Source organism: Lethenteron reissneri, chromosome 26 (assembly GCF_015708825.2).
Source record: "Lethenteron reissneri isolate LAM-NWPU_2019-01 chromosome 26, ASM1570882v1, whole genome shotgun sequence".
NCBI lineage: Eukaryota > Metazoa > Chordata > Hyperoartia > Petromyzontiformes > Petromyzontidae > Lethenteron > Lethenteron reissneri.
The window spans coordinates 14,304,253-14,323,988 of NC_083804.1; the positions used below are offsets into that span (position 1 = coordinate 14,304,253).

Below are 19,736 nucleotides of genomic sequence, written 5' to 3' on the forward strand. Positions count from 1 at the left end.
CACACAGTCGTGCTAACACACACACAGTCGTGCTAACACACACACAGTCGTCCTAACACACACACAGTCGCCCCAACACACACACACAGTCGTGCTAACACACACACAGTCGTCCTAACACACACACCGACACGCTCCACAACGTACTGAGAGACATCACACCAGCAACACTCGCACACTCCCAAACCTACTCGTCAAGCCAACACACACACACACACTCCAACACACACACCCTCAATCATACACACACACTCCAACACACACACACCTCAACCATACACACACACTCCAACACACACCTCAACCATACACACACACACTCCAACACACACACACCTCAACCATACACATACACACTCCAACACACACACACACATACTCCAACACACACACACACACCTCAACCATACACATACACACACCCCAACACACACACACCTCAACCATACACATACACATACTCCAACACACACACATACACACACTCCAACACACACACACCTCAACCATACACATACACATACTCCAACACACACACATACACACACTCCAACACACACACACCTCAACCATACACATACACATACTCCAACACACACACACCTCAACCATACACACACACACACTCCAACACACACACCCCTCAACCATACACATACACACACTCCAACACACACACCCCTCAACCATACACATACACACACTCCAACACACACACCCCTCAACCATACACACACACACACACTCCAACACACACACCCCTCAACCATACACACACACACACTCCAACACACACACCCCTTAACCATACACATACACATACTCCAACACACACACATACACACACTCCAACACACACACCCCTCAACCATACACACACACACACACTCCAACACACACACACCTCAACCATACACATACACACACTCCAACACACACACATACACACACTCCAACACACACACACCTCAACCATACACACACACATACTCCAACACACACATACACACACTCCAACACACACACACACCTCAACCATACACACACACACACACTCCAACACACACACCTCAACCATACACACACACAACAACAACAACAACCGCCATTCGCCACTAAGTGGCGGTGACGTCACCACGATGCTTGTGCCAGGCCAAGTGCACCTTGAGGCCACGTGAAGTGTCGAAAGCCCGCTGGCAGGAGGTCACGGGGCAGACCCAGGTGCCACTGGTCGACTGACCGAGATGACCGAGATGACTGGCTGATGCACCACCTGTGCCCCCTACTGTGCCAACTTGCTGTGCTTTAGCCACCCGGCGCTCCGCTCGTTGTTGTGAGCGTCGCTCCTCCGCCCTCCGTTGTTGTTGGAGGGCGACTGCCTCCAACTGCCCAGTAGCGTCCTTCACGAGCCTCCTCCACTGAGGCCGATCTTGACACCGCTGGTACCAGTCATCGGCAAGTCCACTCAGCTCCACGTCCTCCTGTACCACATCACTCCATCTCTTCTCCAGCCCGTGCCGCGCCCGTCTAGCCCCCTCGATCCGGCCGAACAAAAGCTGTTTAGGCATGCGGTGGCTGGGCATGCGGGCTACATGACCCAGCCAACGCAGCCTTGCCTGCCGGAGGAGCTCACTGATGGGACTTTGCCCAGATCTTTCAAGGATTTGTGAGCTCCTCACACAATCCAGCCTGGTTAAACCCAGGATGGATCGTAGGCAGGCCAGCCTAAATGTTTCCAACACACACACACCTCAACCATACACACACACACACACTCCAACACACACACACCTCAACCATACACACACTCCAACACACACACACTCCAACACACACACCTCAACCATACACACAGAACAACGCACTGAGGCTATCGGATCACTCCCAACGCACACCCCCAAACACCCCTACACACACACCCCTACACACACCACACACACACACCCCTACACACACACCTAGCACACACGCACACACACCTAGCACACACGCACACACACACTTAGCACACACACACACCTAGCACACACGCACACACACCTAGCACACACGCACACACACCTAGCACACGCACACACACCTAGCACACGCACACACACCTAGCACACACACACCTAGCACATACACACCTAGCACACACACACACACACACCTAGCACACACGCACACACACCTAGCACACACGCACACACACCTAGCACACGCACACACACCTAGCACACACACACCTAGAACACACACACACCTAGCACACACGCACACACACCTAGCACACACGCACACACACCTAGCACACACGCACACACACCTAGCACACACGCACACACACCTAGCACACACGCACACACACCTAGCACACACGCACACACACCTAACACACACGCACCTAGCACACACACACCTAGCACACACACACACCTAGCACACACAAACACCACACACACCACACCTAGCACAAACACCACACAAACACCACACACACCACACCTAGCACACACACCACACAAACACCACACAAACACCACACACACCACACCTAGCACACACACCACACAAACACCACAAACACCACACAAAAACCACACACACCACACACACACACATCACACACCACACACACACCACACAAGCACACACCAAACACACACATCACACACACACATCACACACACACACATCACACACACATCACACACACACACCACACACACCACACCACACACGCGCGCGCGCGAGTGCCGTTGCTGCTCTTACAGACGATTCGGAGATGTGCGATGGCGTTCCAGCCCCGGTGCTGTTGCTGCTGCTGCTGATGCTGCTGCTGCTGGTGGTGGTCGTGCGAGTAGTGATGATGATGCCCGCGACTCTTCTTCCATTGTTTCTGCGAGCAGGACGTGGAGCGGCCGTAGTGTGCCGCGCAGAGGCGCACTCCACCCCGCACCTCCCGCACCTCCCGCACCTCCCTCCCCCCTCCTCCCCCCTCCTCCCCCCTCCTCACCCCTCCTCCCCCCTCCTCCTCCCCCCCCCCTCCTCCTCCCTCCCTCCTCCTCCCCCCTCCTCCCCCCTCCTCCTCCCCCCTCCTCCCCCCTCCTCCCCCCTCCTCCTCCCTCCTCCTCCCTCCTCCTCCTCCCTCCTCCCCCCTCCTCCTCCTCCCCCCTCCTCCCCCCCCTCCTCCCCCTCCTCCCCCTCCTCCTCCTCCCTCCTCCTCCCTCCTCCTCCCCCCCCCTCCTCCCCCTCCTCCTCCCCCCTCCTCCCCTCCTCCTCCCCCCTCCTCCCCCTCCTCCTCCCCCCTCCTCCCCTCCCCCCTCCTCCCCCCTCCTCCCCCCTCCTCCCCTCCCCCCTCCTCCCCCCTCCTCCCCTCCCCCCTCCTCCCCCCTCCTCCTCCCCCCCGCCTGACGATGCCCAGGGTGGGTGGGGGGGGGGTCAGTGCGCGCTACCGTAGCGGTCGCACCCCAGACCCGTTCACGCCACACGTGGCACGTGACACGCGCTAACACACACACAGAGACCTACACACACAGAGAGATCCACACTCACACAGAGACCCACACACACAGAGACACACACACAGAGACCCACACACACAGAGACCCACCCACACACACAGAGACCCACACACACAGACACGCTGAACAACAGCCGCCGATAAGTGGCGGTGACGTCACTTCGGCGCGTGTGTACCAGGCTAGGTGCACTTGGGCATGCGGTGGCTGGACATGGGGGCTCCGTGACCCAGCCAACGCAGGCTTGCCCGCCGGAGGAGCTCACCGATGGGACTGTGTCGAGGTCACTCAAGGATTTGTGAGCTCCTCACACAATCCAGTCTGATTAAACCCAGGATGGACCGTAGGCAGGCCTGACTGAATGTTTCAAGCCAGTTGAGGCGTCCGTTCCTGTAAATGGGTCCACGTTTCGCAAGCACGCAGAAGATAAGAGAGGCTTAACTGTGGCCGAAAAGACCCGAAGCTTAGCATGGAGCGATGGGCCAGGTAGCTTCCACGTAGCGTTACGCACTTAACACACAAATATCATCACAAAACCAAAGATCCCGTAAAGACTGTTAGGACCAGTGCTGTTATAGCAAGCACCTATGAAGGATGGCAGGAAAGAAAATGGGGTGGGTGGAAATCATCCACGGCCCGGCCGCCTTCGTCTCCCCAGCACTTTTGTTTACACACTGCACCGGGTACTTATTTAAGGCTGAGTCGACCTGGAGGGGGGGGGGTCTCAGGACTATAGGTTGAAAATATTCGCCACTGTTATTTGGTCGTGAGCAGGAATTGAACTGCTGCCGTAGGCAATACAGCAAAAGTAGGTTTTGTAGACGAGCTCCGATACTTGGGACAAATATTCTCGGCAAGACCCTCCTGAACAGATTGTCTCGAGACTCTGAGAGGCACGTTCTAGATCGCGATTTCAAATTAATATCCATTGTCATCGCCATCATCATCATCATCCGCCCTCGATCAACTGCTGGATGAAGGCCTCCTAAAAGCCGTTGCCATCTCTCGCACTCCTGCACACCAGCTGATTGCATTGCTCCATCTCATAGCTGTCAACCCATACGATTTAACCCCATATTCTCGTATAGGTAAATTTAGTTTTCAGATCCATACCGCATACAGCGGTTTCAATACGGGCAAAAACATTTTTTGTCGACTTGTTTGTGTTTCTCCCTTGCGATGGGACTTTGTAGGATGAACGTTGAGATTTATGAAGGCACGGGGTGACCAATAAGGTCTGAATTGGTCTGTAATAAGGTCTGAATTGGTCTGTAATAAGGTAGGGCACTGAGAAGGGGTTGACATGTATGTATGCCATCTCCACGGTTGTTTGTAATTAAATCCTCGAAACAAGGCCAAAAGTGCCTATGTGCGCGATCTAACAACCCTGAACCAGTGGTGGAAATTCCACATTCCTATGACCGACGCCGGTCTATTCACATATGATGAAGGCGGATTTCAACAAAGTGGTACGGTATTATATAATCTTTTTTTTATATCGACCCACTAAGGGCTGATGATCGTGGTTGATTGAATTGGGTCCCAAATATGGATTTGACCAAAAGCCAAATGCGCGTAAAAAAAGCTACACAGGCGTAACATATCTATTTGTATTTTCACAGCTGCCATCGCGAGTATGCACTGATGTACACGTAAATAAAATTGAATTAAACCCCCATCGATTCGTTGAGGTCACGGGGCTTCGCGCTAATGGCTTCAGCACGAGCAGAGATGAAAGCGATCAGGGCGCGCGACGGAAACCCGATCCGTGCCAAGCTCACCCGGGGCTCGCCACTGCCACTGCGGTGCCTCACCCGGCTCCCAGCACGAGCACTGGGCCCACAGCCAACACAAACACCCAGCCCAGCACCCAGCCCTACACCCAGCCCTAGCCCTACACCCAGCACTACACCCAGCACTAGCCCTACACCTAGCCCTAGCCCTACACCCAGCACTAGCCCTACACCCAGCACTACACCCAGCCCTAGCCCTACACCTAGCCCTAGCCCTACACCCAGCCCTAGCCCTACACCCAGCCCTACACCCAGCCCTAGCCCTACACCCAGCCCTAGCCCTACACCCAGCCCTACACCCAGCCCTAGCCCTACACCCAGCACTACACCCAGCACTAGCCCAGCACCTAGCCCTACACCCAGTCCTACACCCAGCCCTAGCCCTACACCCAGCACTACACCCAGCACTAGCCCAGCACCCAGCCCTACACCCAGTCCTACACCCAGCCCTAGCCCTACACCCAGCACTACACCCAGCACTAGCCCAGCACCCAGCCCTACACCCAGCACTACACCCAGCCCTAGCCCTACACCAAGCCCTAGCCCTACACCCAGCCCTAGCCCTACACCCAGCCCTACACCCAGCCCTACACCCAGCCCTAGCCCTACACCCAGCCCTACACCTAGCCCTACACCCAGCCCTAGCCCTACACCCAGCCCTAGCCCTACACCCAGCCCTAGCCCTACACCCAGCCCTACACCCAGCCCTAGCCCTACACCCAGCCCTACACCCAGCCCTAGCCCTACACCCAGCCCTACACCCAGCCCTAGCCCCACACCCAGCCCTGGCCCTACACCCAGCCCTAGCCCAGCACCCAGCCCTACACCCAGCCCTAGCCCTACACCTAGCCCAGCACCCAGCCTTACACCCAGCCCTAGCCCAGCCCTACACCCAGCCCTACACCCAGCCCTAGCCCTACACCCAGCCCCACACCCAACCCTAGCCCTACACCCAGCCCTAGCCCTACACCCAGCCCTACACCCAGCACTAGCCCTACACCCAGCCCCACACCCAGCCCTACACCCAGCCCTAGCCCTACACCCAGTCCTACACCCAGCCCTAGCCCTACACCCAGCCCTACACTCAGTCCTAGCCCTACACCCAGCCCTACACTCAGTCCTAGCCCTACACCCAGCCCTAGCCCTACACCCAGCCCTATACCCAGCCCTAGCCCCACACCCAGCCCTAGCCCTACACCCAGCCGTACACCCAGCCCTAGCCCTACACCCAACACAAACACCCCAATCCAAACAATAACCCTAACGCGGATACTAACCGTATCCTACCCACTCCCAACAAATAAACCTCGTCGAATTTACTGTATAATTCCAAATCCCAATTTTACGCATATTTACACTTCAATTACCTTCGAGCAAATCCTAAACCTCACCACACATCTAATCATAATCCAAACGACAATTTCAACCATTACCATACCTACAACCCAATCACAAACTACAAGCCAAACCCAACCCATAACCTGTTCATAACCCAGCCCTAACCTCATTCAGACGATTTGGTGATGCTGTGTTGCCAGTGATGCACAAGCAAAGCTACTTAAATGAAGTCAACGAGTTCGTCATGAACACTGTTGCCTTAAAAATGAAATAACAGGCGACGTTTCAGGCAATGACCCTTCACAGCATTAAGCACTTTGAAGCTTTCGTGACTGCAAGGATTGATATTCTTAGGTTTTTTCGGTAAAGTTACGTAGGTAAAAAATGAAAATTAATAAAATATTGATACAGCAATCGTGCTGTGACGGTTCCACCTGAAGACGGAAGCTTGTGTTGCCTCCGAAACGTCGTGACTTTTATTTTATTTTTATTAATTTGAATTTTTTTAACTACGTGACTTTACAGAAAAAAACCTAAGAATATTAAGCACTTGAGCCACAGCGCCACCATGTGGTAAGGCGTGCTACTAGGACAAATTAAAACCCTGCTGCCGTTGCTCCGAAAGTTGTTGTAACTGTAGGCGAGAATCAAACTTGAGTCGTTGGGGGTTCAGAGCGCACTCACTGTGCTTACCACAATGCCACCACTCCGCTTGGCACAACCCAGAGATTGTTGACCTTTTTGTGTCGAATAATCTCAGAGGGCAGGGTCGATGGAATGAAACGCAAAACCAAATCTATTGTATTCGATGGTGGGGGGGGGGGGTTCTTGGTGGTTCGTGGCTGGACGGAGAACATGACACATTCACACGCCACTCAAATGTCTCAGGAAAGCGGGGAAATTTTATTTCTTTACTTCACGTCCGCAGAAACGCCATCGCAATTACCATCTTCAAATGCCGTAGTCGCGACAACCAGAACAACTGTAAAAAGAAACCATTCCCACCTGTGGGTGGCCTGGTTAGACGCGTGCTCGCCGACAATTGAAATATTGGGTAAGGGGCCTTTCCTCTAGGCCTCGATATTCTCTCTCTCGGTCTCAGCCTTCTCCTGGGCATTCCTGATCTCCCATAATTTTCCCGGGCTGCTGGTCTCAACCGTGTACTCTGCCCTGGGTCTCCATCTGCTCAATAATGCAGCCATGATCTCCACGAGCTTATATCTCAGGGCCGACGGATTCCTCCCAAATGCCTCGTTCTCAAATCGGTTCTCAGATGGTATGTAATAAAGGTCATCGGTATCTGATCTCCTCCCAAGTGTCACTAGTCCCCCTTTCCCTCGGGGTTCCTGGCAGAGGTCGCAACCAGGTACTCGATACCCGACTACCCTACCCGATACCCAGCTACCCGTACCCAGTCGGGTACGGGTACCCGTTTGCGACCCTGGTACGGCCGGGTACGGGTAGGCCGTGAGTCACTGGTGAGTAACCGTTTGTCACTCATTTCCCAACGTCTTGTCTCTTCTCACAATTCAAGTTCCTAGAATCAACCCACCCACGCTTGCAACATGGTTTCATCCCAGAGGTCGCAATCGGGTACCCGATACCCGTGCCCTACCCGATACACGTGCCCTACCCGATACCCGGCTACCCGTACCCGATTAGGTACGGGTACGGGTACCTGCGACCCTGGTGCGGCCGTGTACGGGTAAGGAATCAAAACCCGTTTGCGACCTCTGGTTCCTGGTCTCGTCCAGCCAACACCGTCCGTCGAGTTGAGACATCGCGGCGGCGGCGACGGTGACGAACGTCAACACCAAGTTGCCGCGGTGTCGACCCGGCGACCTGGGTCGGCGATGGTCGGCTACCGTTTGCGCAGCGTCTTGCCGAAGGTCACCTCGTCGCGGTTCCGGATGCCATAGCTGTGGCGACAGGAGACGTTCATTTCATTGGAGATGCGGCCGTGGTCAGACATTGAGACTTGCACTTCCGGTCAGCCAATCATCATCATCCTCATCATTGAATCAACGTCATCATTGTCATCATCATCATCATCAAATTGGTCTTGGGTCCATAAAATGAGTAGTCACTTTATGGGAAATCAAGACCGGGTTACATTGCTTGTTAGAGCAGGGAGACGCATAAGTGCACAAGACAAAGATCCCCCGTATAGTTTTAACATACTTTTTTGGTGCAAGTGCTGTTAGTGAGCAGCATCTAGGAAGGCTGGTACGGCACACGAGGTGGTTGGTGGCTCGTACCATATCCGCCGCCTTTGCTTTCCTCGTGGCGATGTTTACACATCGCACGAGGTACACATTTGAGGCTGAGGCGACCTAGGGGAGGCCCAAGACCGGTTCAGACAAGCATCATGAGCGGGAATCGAACTTGGGTCGTCAGGTTCGTAGTGCAGTGTTCTAGCCGCTACGCTACCAAAGACAAAGACCCCCGTACACCCTGAAACTGTTGGGGCAAGTGCTCTTAGCAAGCACGTACACGACTGCACATACACAAACGCGTACAGGTATTATGCACTATAAAGTGTGATCTATTTATAGACATCCCACAAATACTGAAATCGTCGAGAACACATTCCTGCGGAGGGAGCTGGTAGGAACGTTGGGTTGCTCGGTCAATGGCCAGGGTCAACGGCGGCGTGGTGTATTGTGCAAATATGCCCGACTGTGAGGGTGGGCACAAGCCGGCGTGAGTAGGCTAAACGTTGAGTTTTATAAGGGCACCACGGGGTGACCAGCCCCTCCCCTCCCCACCCAGCCCCACCCCTCCCACCCAGCCCCACCCCTCCCACCCCCCACCCAGCTCCACCCACCCCTCCCCACCCAGCCCCTCCCTCCTCACCCAGCCCATCCCCACCCACCCCCTCCCCACCCCTCCCCACCTTCCCCTCCATACCCAGCTCCTCCCTCCTCACCCAGCCCCTCCCACCCCCCACCCAGCCCCACCCTCCCCACCTAGCCCCTCCCTGCACGACGGACAGACACAATAATCCCCTGTGGGCTGGTGTAACCAGGAGGTTCCTACCAGTAAACCTCCATTTAATTTCAAAGCCTCTTCACGTCTCCTGCCACCCATGTCAATGCACCTGTTGAATGTTTGCGCTCTTGAATCATGCGACCCCCGGATCATCGTGGCAATTTGTGGACCGGTTGAGGGGTGGGGAGGTGAATTATTACCCACCCAGTGTTGACGTACAACTGTTCTTCCCATAATAGAATGTGACAGCAACATCTTATGAAACTTTACTTTCAGTATAAATAAGTGTATTCATTAATACACTTGTCAATACCGATGGGTTTGTTACTCAATAGGAACTAATATGTAACTTATGATATGCCTATTGAAAAGTGTTCATCAGCAAACATTTAAACACGGTGTAATGTGCAGCCCACGGATTCTTGTCCACTACCTCTCTGGAACCTCCATTTACGAGCTATGTGGAAGGGTGATCGCGCACAAAAATAAAATCACCGATATCTTTCTTTTTCCGGCAGTGCTGTTGACGAGCATATTGAGTTTGTATTTGTGCTCATGCACCGCTGCACGATGCAGCGTCACCAAACAATACAGCGTCAACTTAAGAGGCTTGAGGTTTCTCAGTGGTAGCAGCGCAGTGTAAATCCTCTGCGCTGCTACGGATCTCTGCATTACAGCATCTGCAAGTGGATGCCAGGGGTCCCAGTGGCAGCGTTTGTTTGGGCCTGGTAAGGACCATCTTTGGTTTCCGATCCTTGACTTTGATTGTTGCTCCCCGTACCGGGAGGTCGAAGAGATGACGAGAACAGCGAGGGATCGCGTGAAGAGGGGGGGGGGGGGCGTGGGAGGGCTGTCGTCATCACCCCCCCCAGTGGTGGGTGGACGCGAGGGGGATGCCGAAACTCACTCCTTGAGCAGCTTGGAGTCATCGAGCAGCTGGTGACCCTCAAACACCATGTGGTAGGTCCTCCACACGTACCTCCTGCGCAAAGACAAAGATCCCCCTTGTAGCCTTAACGGACTGTTGGGACAAGTGCTGCTGTTTGTGAGCACCCACGAAAGCCGGCAGGGTTACACGATGGTTTGGGTGGCCGGCTCAACGCCTAGCCGCCTTCGTCTCCCCAATGCTGATGTTCACACGCTGCACGTGGTAGTCTTTAAGGCCGAGTCTACCTAGGGGAGGCCCAAAACTGGTTCAGATGATGAGAAAAAATTATGAAAAAAGAATAGGCTTTAGCCTTTCCGTCAATAATACAGGCGTGTTAAGGTTCAGATATTCGTGGCGCAGTGCACTGACCACTGTGTCACCGCTCCACACGCGAACATACGCACTCGCATGTTCTGCAGAAGTACTGGCTGGGCAATGAATTACACTTCGGTGTGTGCGTCACAAAATAAACATGCCTCATGTGAGCATGTATATGGCATGAGTTTGTGAAACTCTACGGGAGTCTCTGTATATTTAAGCACGTTCATATATGCCTAATGTAAAGAAAGATTTCAATCCTCTGTGATATACATCAAATTTTTTCCAAAGCATGCCAAGGTGAATGCTTTGGATTGAAGCAAGGGTAAAGAAGATGAAGGCACGATCAAAAAAGCAACGAGTTCTAGACATCACATCGACTATTAAATCAGGCTAAGTGGGCAGGACACGTCATCGCCGGAATTGACGACGGCCGGGTGGTCGAGGCCAACAATGGAATGGCAGATGAAAGAGGTCATGCGCCCAAGCGGACGACCCTCACGCCACGGAGACAGAGAAGTAAAATCGTTCCGTGTGAAGCGTTGCATTGTGAAAACGCGAAATATGGCATGGGAAGAGCCTCATCCAGCAGTGGACAGATCACGGCTGACGATGACAATGTACGCGAAGTGGTGACGCACCAGCTGACGAGGCGCGTTCGAGACTCGCGCTCCATCTTCAGCTGCATGTGGCGCCGCAGCGCCTTCTTCAGGTCGAGCACCGACGCATCCTGCTGCACGACGACCGCTGCACCACACACATCATCACCACCACCCTCATTATTACCACAAACACCACCATCATCATTATTATTACCACCACCATCACAATCATCGACGCCATCACCACCATCATTACCACGAACAACATCGCCACCATTGCCATCATCACCACAACCATAGTCATTATCACCGTCGTCATCATCATCACCACCACCCTCATCATTACCACAAACACCACCACCATCATCATTATTATTACCACCACCATCACAATCATCGACGCCATCACCACCATCATTACCACGAACAACATCTCCACCATTACCATCATCACCACAACCATAGTCATTATCACCATCAGTCATCATCACCACCACCCTCATCATTACCACAAACACCACCACTATCATCATCATTATTACCACCACCATCACAATCATCGACGCCATCACCACCATCATTGTATTACTACCAACACCACCACCATCATTCTATTACTACCAACATCACCACCACCATCATTTTATTACTACCAATATCACCACCATCATTGTATTACTACCAACATCATCACCACCATCATTCTATTACTACCAACATCATCACCACCATCATTCTATTACTACCAACACCACCACCACCATCATTCTATTACTACCAACATCACCACCATCATTGTATTACTACCAACACCACCACCACCACCATCATTGTATTACTACCAACACCACCACCACCATCATTGTATTACTACCAACACCACCACCACCATCATTGTATTACTACCAACACCACCACCACCACCATCATTATATTACTACCAACACCACCACCATCATCATTGTATTACTACCAACATCATCACCACCATCGCACGGCCGAACGGTGTCTCCTTACGCAGGATATCGCCGTCTCCGCGCACGACCCGCACCGTCATGGCGCGGCCGTGCTCCAGGGCGATCTGGGACCGAATCTCCTCCAGCGTCACCTGCGCAGCACGACGGCAACAGCAGTCGTGGTCACAGTCTCTCTGCTTTGTCAGAATATTGTTGCCGCGTTGTCACATCCACAACGCGTCCAACTGCCGCAGTTCGCAACACTCCTCTCTTCTGCTCCCTCCCTCGCATTGCTCCGCTCTGGGAATTCAGACTCGTCGTCTCTTAGCCCCCCCCTCTCCCCGCTCCGCCCCCCCCCCCCCCCAAGTTCTTACAAGAATAAACTTGCTCAATTCTCGTACGTTACCACTTTGATTGCGCTGTAATTGGTTGATGAAAAATCTTGAGGACCCTGGATTGGGATGTTGGGTCCATGCCGTTGCGAACTATTTTATGACGATGACAACGCGGATGACGATGTACAGGGTGGTCCAGACGTCTTGTTACCGCCATTTATCAAAAACTGAATATTTTTACATACTAATGGGTGTGTAATGTAATGTTAGCAATATATCACTTCATTAAATATCATCATTGTCAATATTAATAATGTCCATGTTAAGGGTCCAGCAAGTCTATCCGAGAACCAGCATCGACTTTGGTGGCATTTCCTACGAGACATTTTAGGCAAAATTGCCAGATCCACTTCAGAAAAATGTATTATTCTTAAGAGCATCTTTCCATTCTTCTGTTGTCCTGTACCTTTCTTTTGAGACACATCCTTTGAAAAATCTCCATGGTGAGCTATCACAGGAGGAGAGATCAGAACTCCTCGGAGGCCAATTATGCGGTGGTGTCAAATTTATTGAGCCTCTGCCTATCCAATTATCCCCCAAAAAACTTAATTTAGGAATTCTCGAACAGAGATTGCGTAGTGGCCAGGTGCCCCATCCTGCTGAAGGCAAACAAGCCCAAGAAGATTTAAACTTTCCAGCTGTGAAACAAACCAATCCTTCAACATGGTTAGATACAAACGTTGGTTAACAGAACCAGCAAAAAAATAAGGACCAAACAAATGTTTGCTTGATATCGCCGCCCACATCATAACATGTGGTGGATTATGTTTTGACCGTTCGTAATAACGTGGATTAACTTTACTCCAAAAATGTTTTACATTTCTATTACGTGCACTGCGATAAATTGCAACATTCGTCCGAAAACAAAAAACCTTACCACGTTGTGGGATCGTCTCAAAAACTTCACCAAACTGGCCACAAGCTTCGCTCCTTTTTTGTAAGCCCGCATCGCTTAGCTCGTTGACAAACGTAGGCTTAAAAGATTTCAATTTACGATAATCTTTCATGCACGTTAACAGTGTGGTTTTTGGGATACCAAGTTCGGATGATCTTTTTCGGAGTGACTTTTCGGGCGAGTGCTCGACCGATTGGGCAACTGCTGCGCATTGCTCCTTTCGCTTAGAAGGTCTCCCAGTCCTTATTTTGTCCAATATCGATCCTGTGGAAAACAGCTTATGCTCCCACCTCAGTATTGTCCATTTTGGTGGAGCGTCTTTGTTAAATCTTTCACAAAAATCCTTTCGGACATCTTTCATAGTTTTTCTGGTGTGTGATCTTTCATGCGCCCATATGCTCACTACAAGCCGTTCTTCAATAGTATATGAACTCGTATCAGCCATCTGAAATAAATAAGTAAGGTTTATTTAAAACACAAATAAATAAGCAAAGGGAACAAAATGTTAGGGGTCAATAAATTCGGTGGGGGGGGTGGGGGTCACAAGACATCTCGACCACTCTGTACATCCACTGCTAAATGACAGCCTGCCTACGCGATACGGGTCGTGGGGAGTTGATCGACCAAACTTTACCGTGTTCGTCAGTGTGAATTTAGGACAAGTAGTACAAACGTGGGAGCATTGTAGCGGAGCACAATAGATTGTGCTGCACTATAACTACCTCTGTGTGCATGGCGATTGCCAATCCACACGCTTTGCATCAAACTAGGACCCATATCTAAGAGAGAGGGTACAGGCCTGTACACAATCTGGTAGTCCTCCAGCAGATTCAAACACGCCCGACTCTGCTGATGAGGCAATGATTGTCGAAACCGGTCCACAGTTTCACTCATGTTGAACCAATGGTGCCGGAATGATGCGCTCCCAGAAGGCCGAGAATGTGTAAAGAAAAAAAAAATTATATAGAGGGAGAGATGTGTGAAAAAAGGCTTATTAATTTCCACACACTATTCATGTAAAATCCTGGTTGGCATCTCAGATTTGACCAGATGGGGTACATTAAACTGGTCAACAAAAAAAGCATTTTTTTCTGGCCCGGACTTTTGCAGCTGTTTTAGACTAATTTCAGGGTGCTGATTCCAAATCTGATCTCAGATTTGCTCTATCACATCTCATTTTATGCTATCGGCATACCCCATTTTCATTGATTTGACCCGAAATTAACTCTGTCACTTATGATTGCAAGTTGTTGCGAGTCAGTGACTGCTTTAGTGTTAAACTATGGTGCTGTATTTTTAGGATAGTGCGTTTATAATATAATTTTTATGTAGATATCCACATTTATTTAATATTTTTCTTCTGCAGTTTTTATTGAAAATGCAATATTTGATATCTCAAAAAACCTGATGTGATAGACAAAAACTGATGCCAGATTTGGAAGCAGCACCTCAAAATTACCTTAAAACCGTTGGAATACCTTATGCCAAAAAAAATGTGTTGACCAGTGTTATAAGTGATGAGGTCATAGGCTATGTATTTTTAGGTTTTTTCGGTAAAGTCACGTAGGTAAAACATTAAAATAAAAGTAAAATAAAATAAAAATCACGACGTTTCGGAGGCAACACAAGTCTCCGTCATCAGGTGGGACCGTCACAGCCAGATTTGCTGCATCAAGTGAGGCAATGATTCAAGATGTAATTCCTTAAAAGCAAGTTGAGGGGGGAGGAGAGGGGGGGGGAGCTCATCAGAATGTGGTAGCCAATGAATTGAATGTATCGGGAGGGAGGGAGGCGGGGCTCAAAGACGGCACGAAGTGCCACGTAGAACGCATCGGGAGGGGGACGGGGCCAAAAGAATGCACGACGTGGTACACGAGAGTCGGCAACGTGGACGTGGTTGTGCGCAAGCAATCACTGCTGCACACGCCAACGCATTGGACAGAGAGGGGGAGGGGAGGCCAAAAGAGAGTGTGGGGTGCAAGTGTACGTGGACATGTGTGTGTACAAGCACCTGTTGATACACATGATAGAAAAGAACGAAAATGCCCATGTTTATACCAGTGCTGGCTGACAATGAAGAGAGTACTGTTAAACACTGGGGATGTTAACACTCGGTAAAGTAAAGTAAAATAGTGCCTGTCAGATAAGATGGTCTACAAATGTGTAATTAAGTCTTTTTTTTTTGCGTGGTTGATAACATCTTCCAATGATTACTAAGTTTGTACCCATCATCACGGTTGAAATTATGTCTGTGTTTGTATATTTGTATGGCTTCGTGTACAAACCTTTGATGGTAGCCAGGAGGTTTGCAGAGAACCTTGGTCTCGGAAAAGACAATTTCATGAGAGCCCACCGAGTTGTAGCAATGATCGGCAACGGCCGAAGAATCAGTTCTGCCATGTTTCAGATCTGACTTGTGCTCGCGGACACGATCAGAAACATGACGTTTCGTTTCTCCAATGTAGCAATCACCATTGGACATAATTTCAACCGTGATGATGGGTACAAACTTAGTAATCATTGGAAAGATGTTATCAACCACGCAAAAAAGACTTAATTAAACATTTGTAGACCATCTTATCTGACAGGCACTATTTTACTTTACATTACCGAGTGTTAACATCCCCAGTGTTTAACAGTACTCTCTTCATTGTTCAGCCAGCACTGGTATAAACATGGGCATTTTCGTTCTTTTCTGTCATGTGTATCAACAGGTGCTTGTACACACACATGTCCACGTACACTTGCACCCCACACTCTCTTTTGGCCTCCCCTCCCCCTCTCTGTCCAATGCGTTGGCGTGTGCAGCAGTGATTGCTTGCGCACAACCACGTCCACGTCGCCGACTCTCGTGTACCACGTCGTGCATTCTTTTGGCCCCGCCCCCCTCCCTCCCGATACGTTCCATTCATTGGCTACCACATTCTGATGAGCTCCCTCCCCTCTCCTCCCTCCTCAACTTGCTTTTAAGGGATTACATCTTGAATCATTGCCTCACTTGATGCAGCAAATCTGGCTGTGACGGTCCCACCTGATGACGGAGACTTGTGTTGCCTCCGAAACGTCGTGATTTTTATTTTATTTTACTTTTATTAATTTTAATGTTTTACCTACGTGACTTTACCGAAAAAACCAAAGAATATGAATCCTTGCAGTCACGAAAGCTTCAAATCTAGAATCATAGGCTATGGTGACGATGACGATGAAGAAACATTACTCTACCACCTCCAAAGACAAAGATTCCTTGTATAGCCCTGCCCGCCTGTCTCCTCAGTGGCAATGTTTACACACTGCACCAGGTACTCATTTGAGGCCGAGTCGACCTAGGGGAGGCCCAGGACCGACAGGTTCAGATATTCGTCACCGATGTTGGCTGCGAGCGGGAATTGAACTCGGATTTGTAGCGCAGCGCACGAACCGCTGTGCCACTGCTCTACCTCCTCCCTCACCCCCCCACCCCCCCACCCCACTGACCCCCACAGGGAGGTCGCACAGCAGGGGGTCCTGAAGTATCCTGGCCATGCCCTCCTGGAAGACATCCAGGAACTGCGTGTGGCTCATTTTCTCCTCGTCCTCCTCGTCATCATCGTCTTCCTCATCCTCCTCATCATCGTCATCTTCCTCATCATGCTCTCGTTTGGCATCTTCATGAACTTTGCCACCAGCAGCTTCATCACAGGAAACGTCAACATCAAGTACGCAAATATCACCGTCATTGTTTTAACACTGTGTAACAAAACACTTTTTTTTTGTTCCTGGGTAGTGTTTATTTCCTAATTGCTGATGCCTCAAAAGTACATTAAATGGTTATTATTCCCCACAAACTTTGCTTTTTTGACCAGGACAGTAATAAATCTTGACTTAAAGCTTTCGTGACTGCAGGAATTCATATTCTTGGATCTTTCGGTAAAGTCGCGTAGATAGTGTTGCGATCGAAATGTAGTTTTTTGTAATGTTTTGTTTGTGGGGAATAATAGTCATTTTCTATACTTTTTAGGCATAAGCAATTAAAAAATAACACTTAGTACCCAGGAACAAAAACTGTGTTACAATCGCCACCATCATCGCAACCTTAATCATTATCACCACAATCATCCACACCAATTGCCCACAGCTACGACCATGGACTGGTGGAGTGGTGGTGCCATGGTTAGCGCACCACACGATTAATTACCGACCACGGCTCATATTAGTAGCGAGTGACATCTGCATCAGTCCTGGACCAATCTCCTTCCCCAACCTCCATCACCCAGCGTGAAGTATGGTCAAACAACCTCTGTGAGCGACATGGCATTGGGAGGCCTTAATCCAGCAGTGGACTGACAAAGGACTGCAATTAATATCACTGACGCTGCTATTAATAATCACTATAACCATCACCACGATCCTTACCATCAATACCATCCTTCAAATTCAGCATCACTTCCTTTACAATCATCGAGCGTATTAACACGATTACATCATTAAACTTCACCTCCATCCCCATCACCTCGTCGCTCCTCTTCATCGTCTATGCGACCTCCAGTCTCTTCATCGCGAGTCTCATCCCTGGTCTCCTCTGCCTTGACCTCATCTGCCTTGATCTCCACGTTGGTCTCCATTTCACGAGCGGGGGAGAAGTTCCACTCTGTGAGAAGGGACAGGAGAATTGGGCCGCGAACCAAAAACCTGGGACGTCAACTCAACAACCCTACCCAGGATTAAAAACCCTGGACTCAACAAACCCAAGAACCCAGGACTCAAACTCAGGACTCACAAATTCAAGAATCCAGGATCCACAAATTCAAGTACCCAGGGCTCAAACCCAGAACTCGAACCTAGAATTCAGAAATTAAAGCACCCAGGACTCAGAAACTCAACAACCCAGGAATCAAACCCAGGATTCAAACATTCAAGCACCCTGGACTGAAACCCATTACTCACAAATTCAAAAACCCAGGATTCACACATTCAAGAACCCTGGACTGAAACCCATTACTCACAAATTCAAAAACCCAGGATTCACACATTCAAGAACCCTGGACTGAAACCCATTACTCACAAATTCAAAAACCCAAGATTCACACATGCAAGCACCCTGGACTGAAACCCATTACTCACAAATTCAAAAACCCAGGATTCACACATTCAAGAACCCTGGACTGAAACCCATTACTCACAAATTCAAAAACTCAGGATTCACAAATTCAAGCACCCTGGACTGAAACCCATTACTCACAAATTCAAAAACCCAAGATTCACACATGCAAGCACCCTGGACTGAAACCCATTACTCACAAATTCAAAAACCCAGGATTCACACATTCAAGCACTCTGGACTAAAACCCATTACTCACAAATTCAAAAACCCAGGATTCACACATTCAAGAACCCTGGACTGAAACCCATTACTCACAAATTCAAAAACCCAGGATTCACAAATTCAAGCACCCTGGACTGAAACCCATTACTTACAAATTCAAAAACCCAGGATTCACACATTCAAGCACCCTGGAATGAAACCCATTACTCACAAATTCAAAAACCCAGGATTCACACATGCAAGCACCCTGGACTGAAACCCATTACTCACAAACTCATGCACCCATGACTCACAAAGTCAAGCACCCAGGACTCTTGAACTCAAGTGACCAGGACTCACAAACTCAAGCTCCAAGTGTATTTGTGTTACCACCATGTGAGCAGCTCAAAAGACCTGGGGATGAGTCTCATTTGCGAGAGTGATTCACAGTGGCAATGGCTGTCCTATAAACGTATCGTGTGCGCTCCCCACGTCTCTCCTGCCCGCGTTCACACCGACCCGCATTAACCAGCGCGGTGAAGTATGGTCGTGCCACCACCACCCGAAGCCACCACGATTGGCGCGGCCCTCATCCAGCAGTGGAGAGAGACGGGCCACTCTGGACTGGTCGCACTGTACCTTAAATACGCGGCTCCTCCTGATTGGTTGGTTCACGACAACGTGACCACCCCTCCCACCGCCCCCCCCCCCGCCGCTATCAGCCAATCACAGGCGA

The 19,736-nt window shown here is 50.4% G+C and overlaps 2 protein-coding genes across 2 annotated transcripts in view; both read right to left on the reverse strand.

The window, feature by feature from the left end:
* Window positions 1-2,907, reverse strand: part of LOC133348015 (beta-1,3-N-acetylglucosaminyltransferase radical fringe-like) — a 46,722-nt gene extending 43,815 nt beyond the window's left edge. Inside the window, exon 1 of the mRNA XM_061560827.1 lies at window positions 2,755-2,907. The gene's annotated coding sequence lies outside the window, so the exon portion shown is untranslated. The remainder of the gene's footprint in view (window positions 1-2,754) is intronic.
* A 4,611-nt stretch (window positions 2,908-7,518) lies between these two features.
* LOC133348062 (U11/U12 small nuclear ribonucleoprotein 25 kDa protein-like) lies at window positions 7,519-18,346 on the reverse strand. Its single transcript, XM_061560902.1, has 6 exons — window positions 18,194-18,346; window positions 17,194-17,387; window positions 12,491-12,581; window positions 11,513-11,618; window positions 10,533-10,607; window positions 7,519-8,553 (listed from the first exon to the last, which is right to left on the reverse strand). Exons 1-6 carry the CDS (start codon window positions 18,318-18,320, stop codon window positions 8,496-8,498), a joined length of 651 nt encoding a protein of 216 aa, XP_061416886.1. The 5' UTR covers window positions 18,321-18,346; the 3' UTR covers window positions 7,519-8,495.
* Window positions 18,347-19,736: the final 1,390 nt, after the last annotated feature.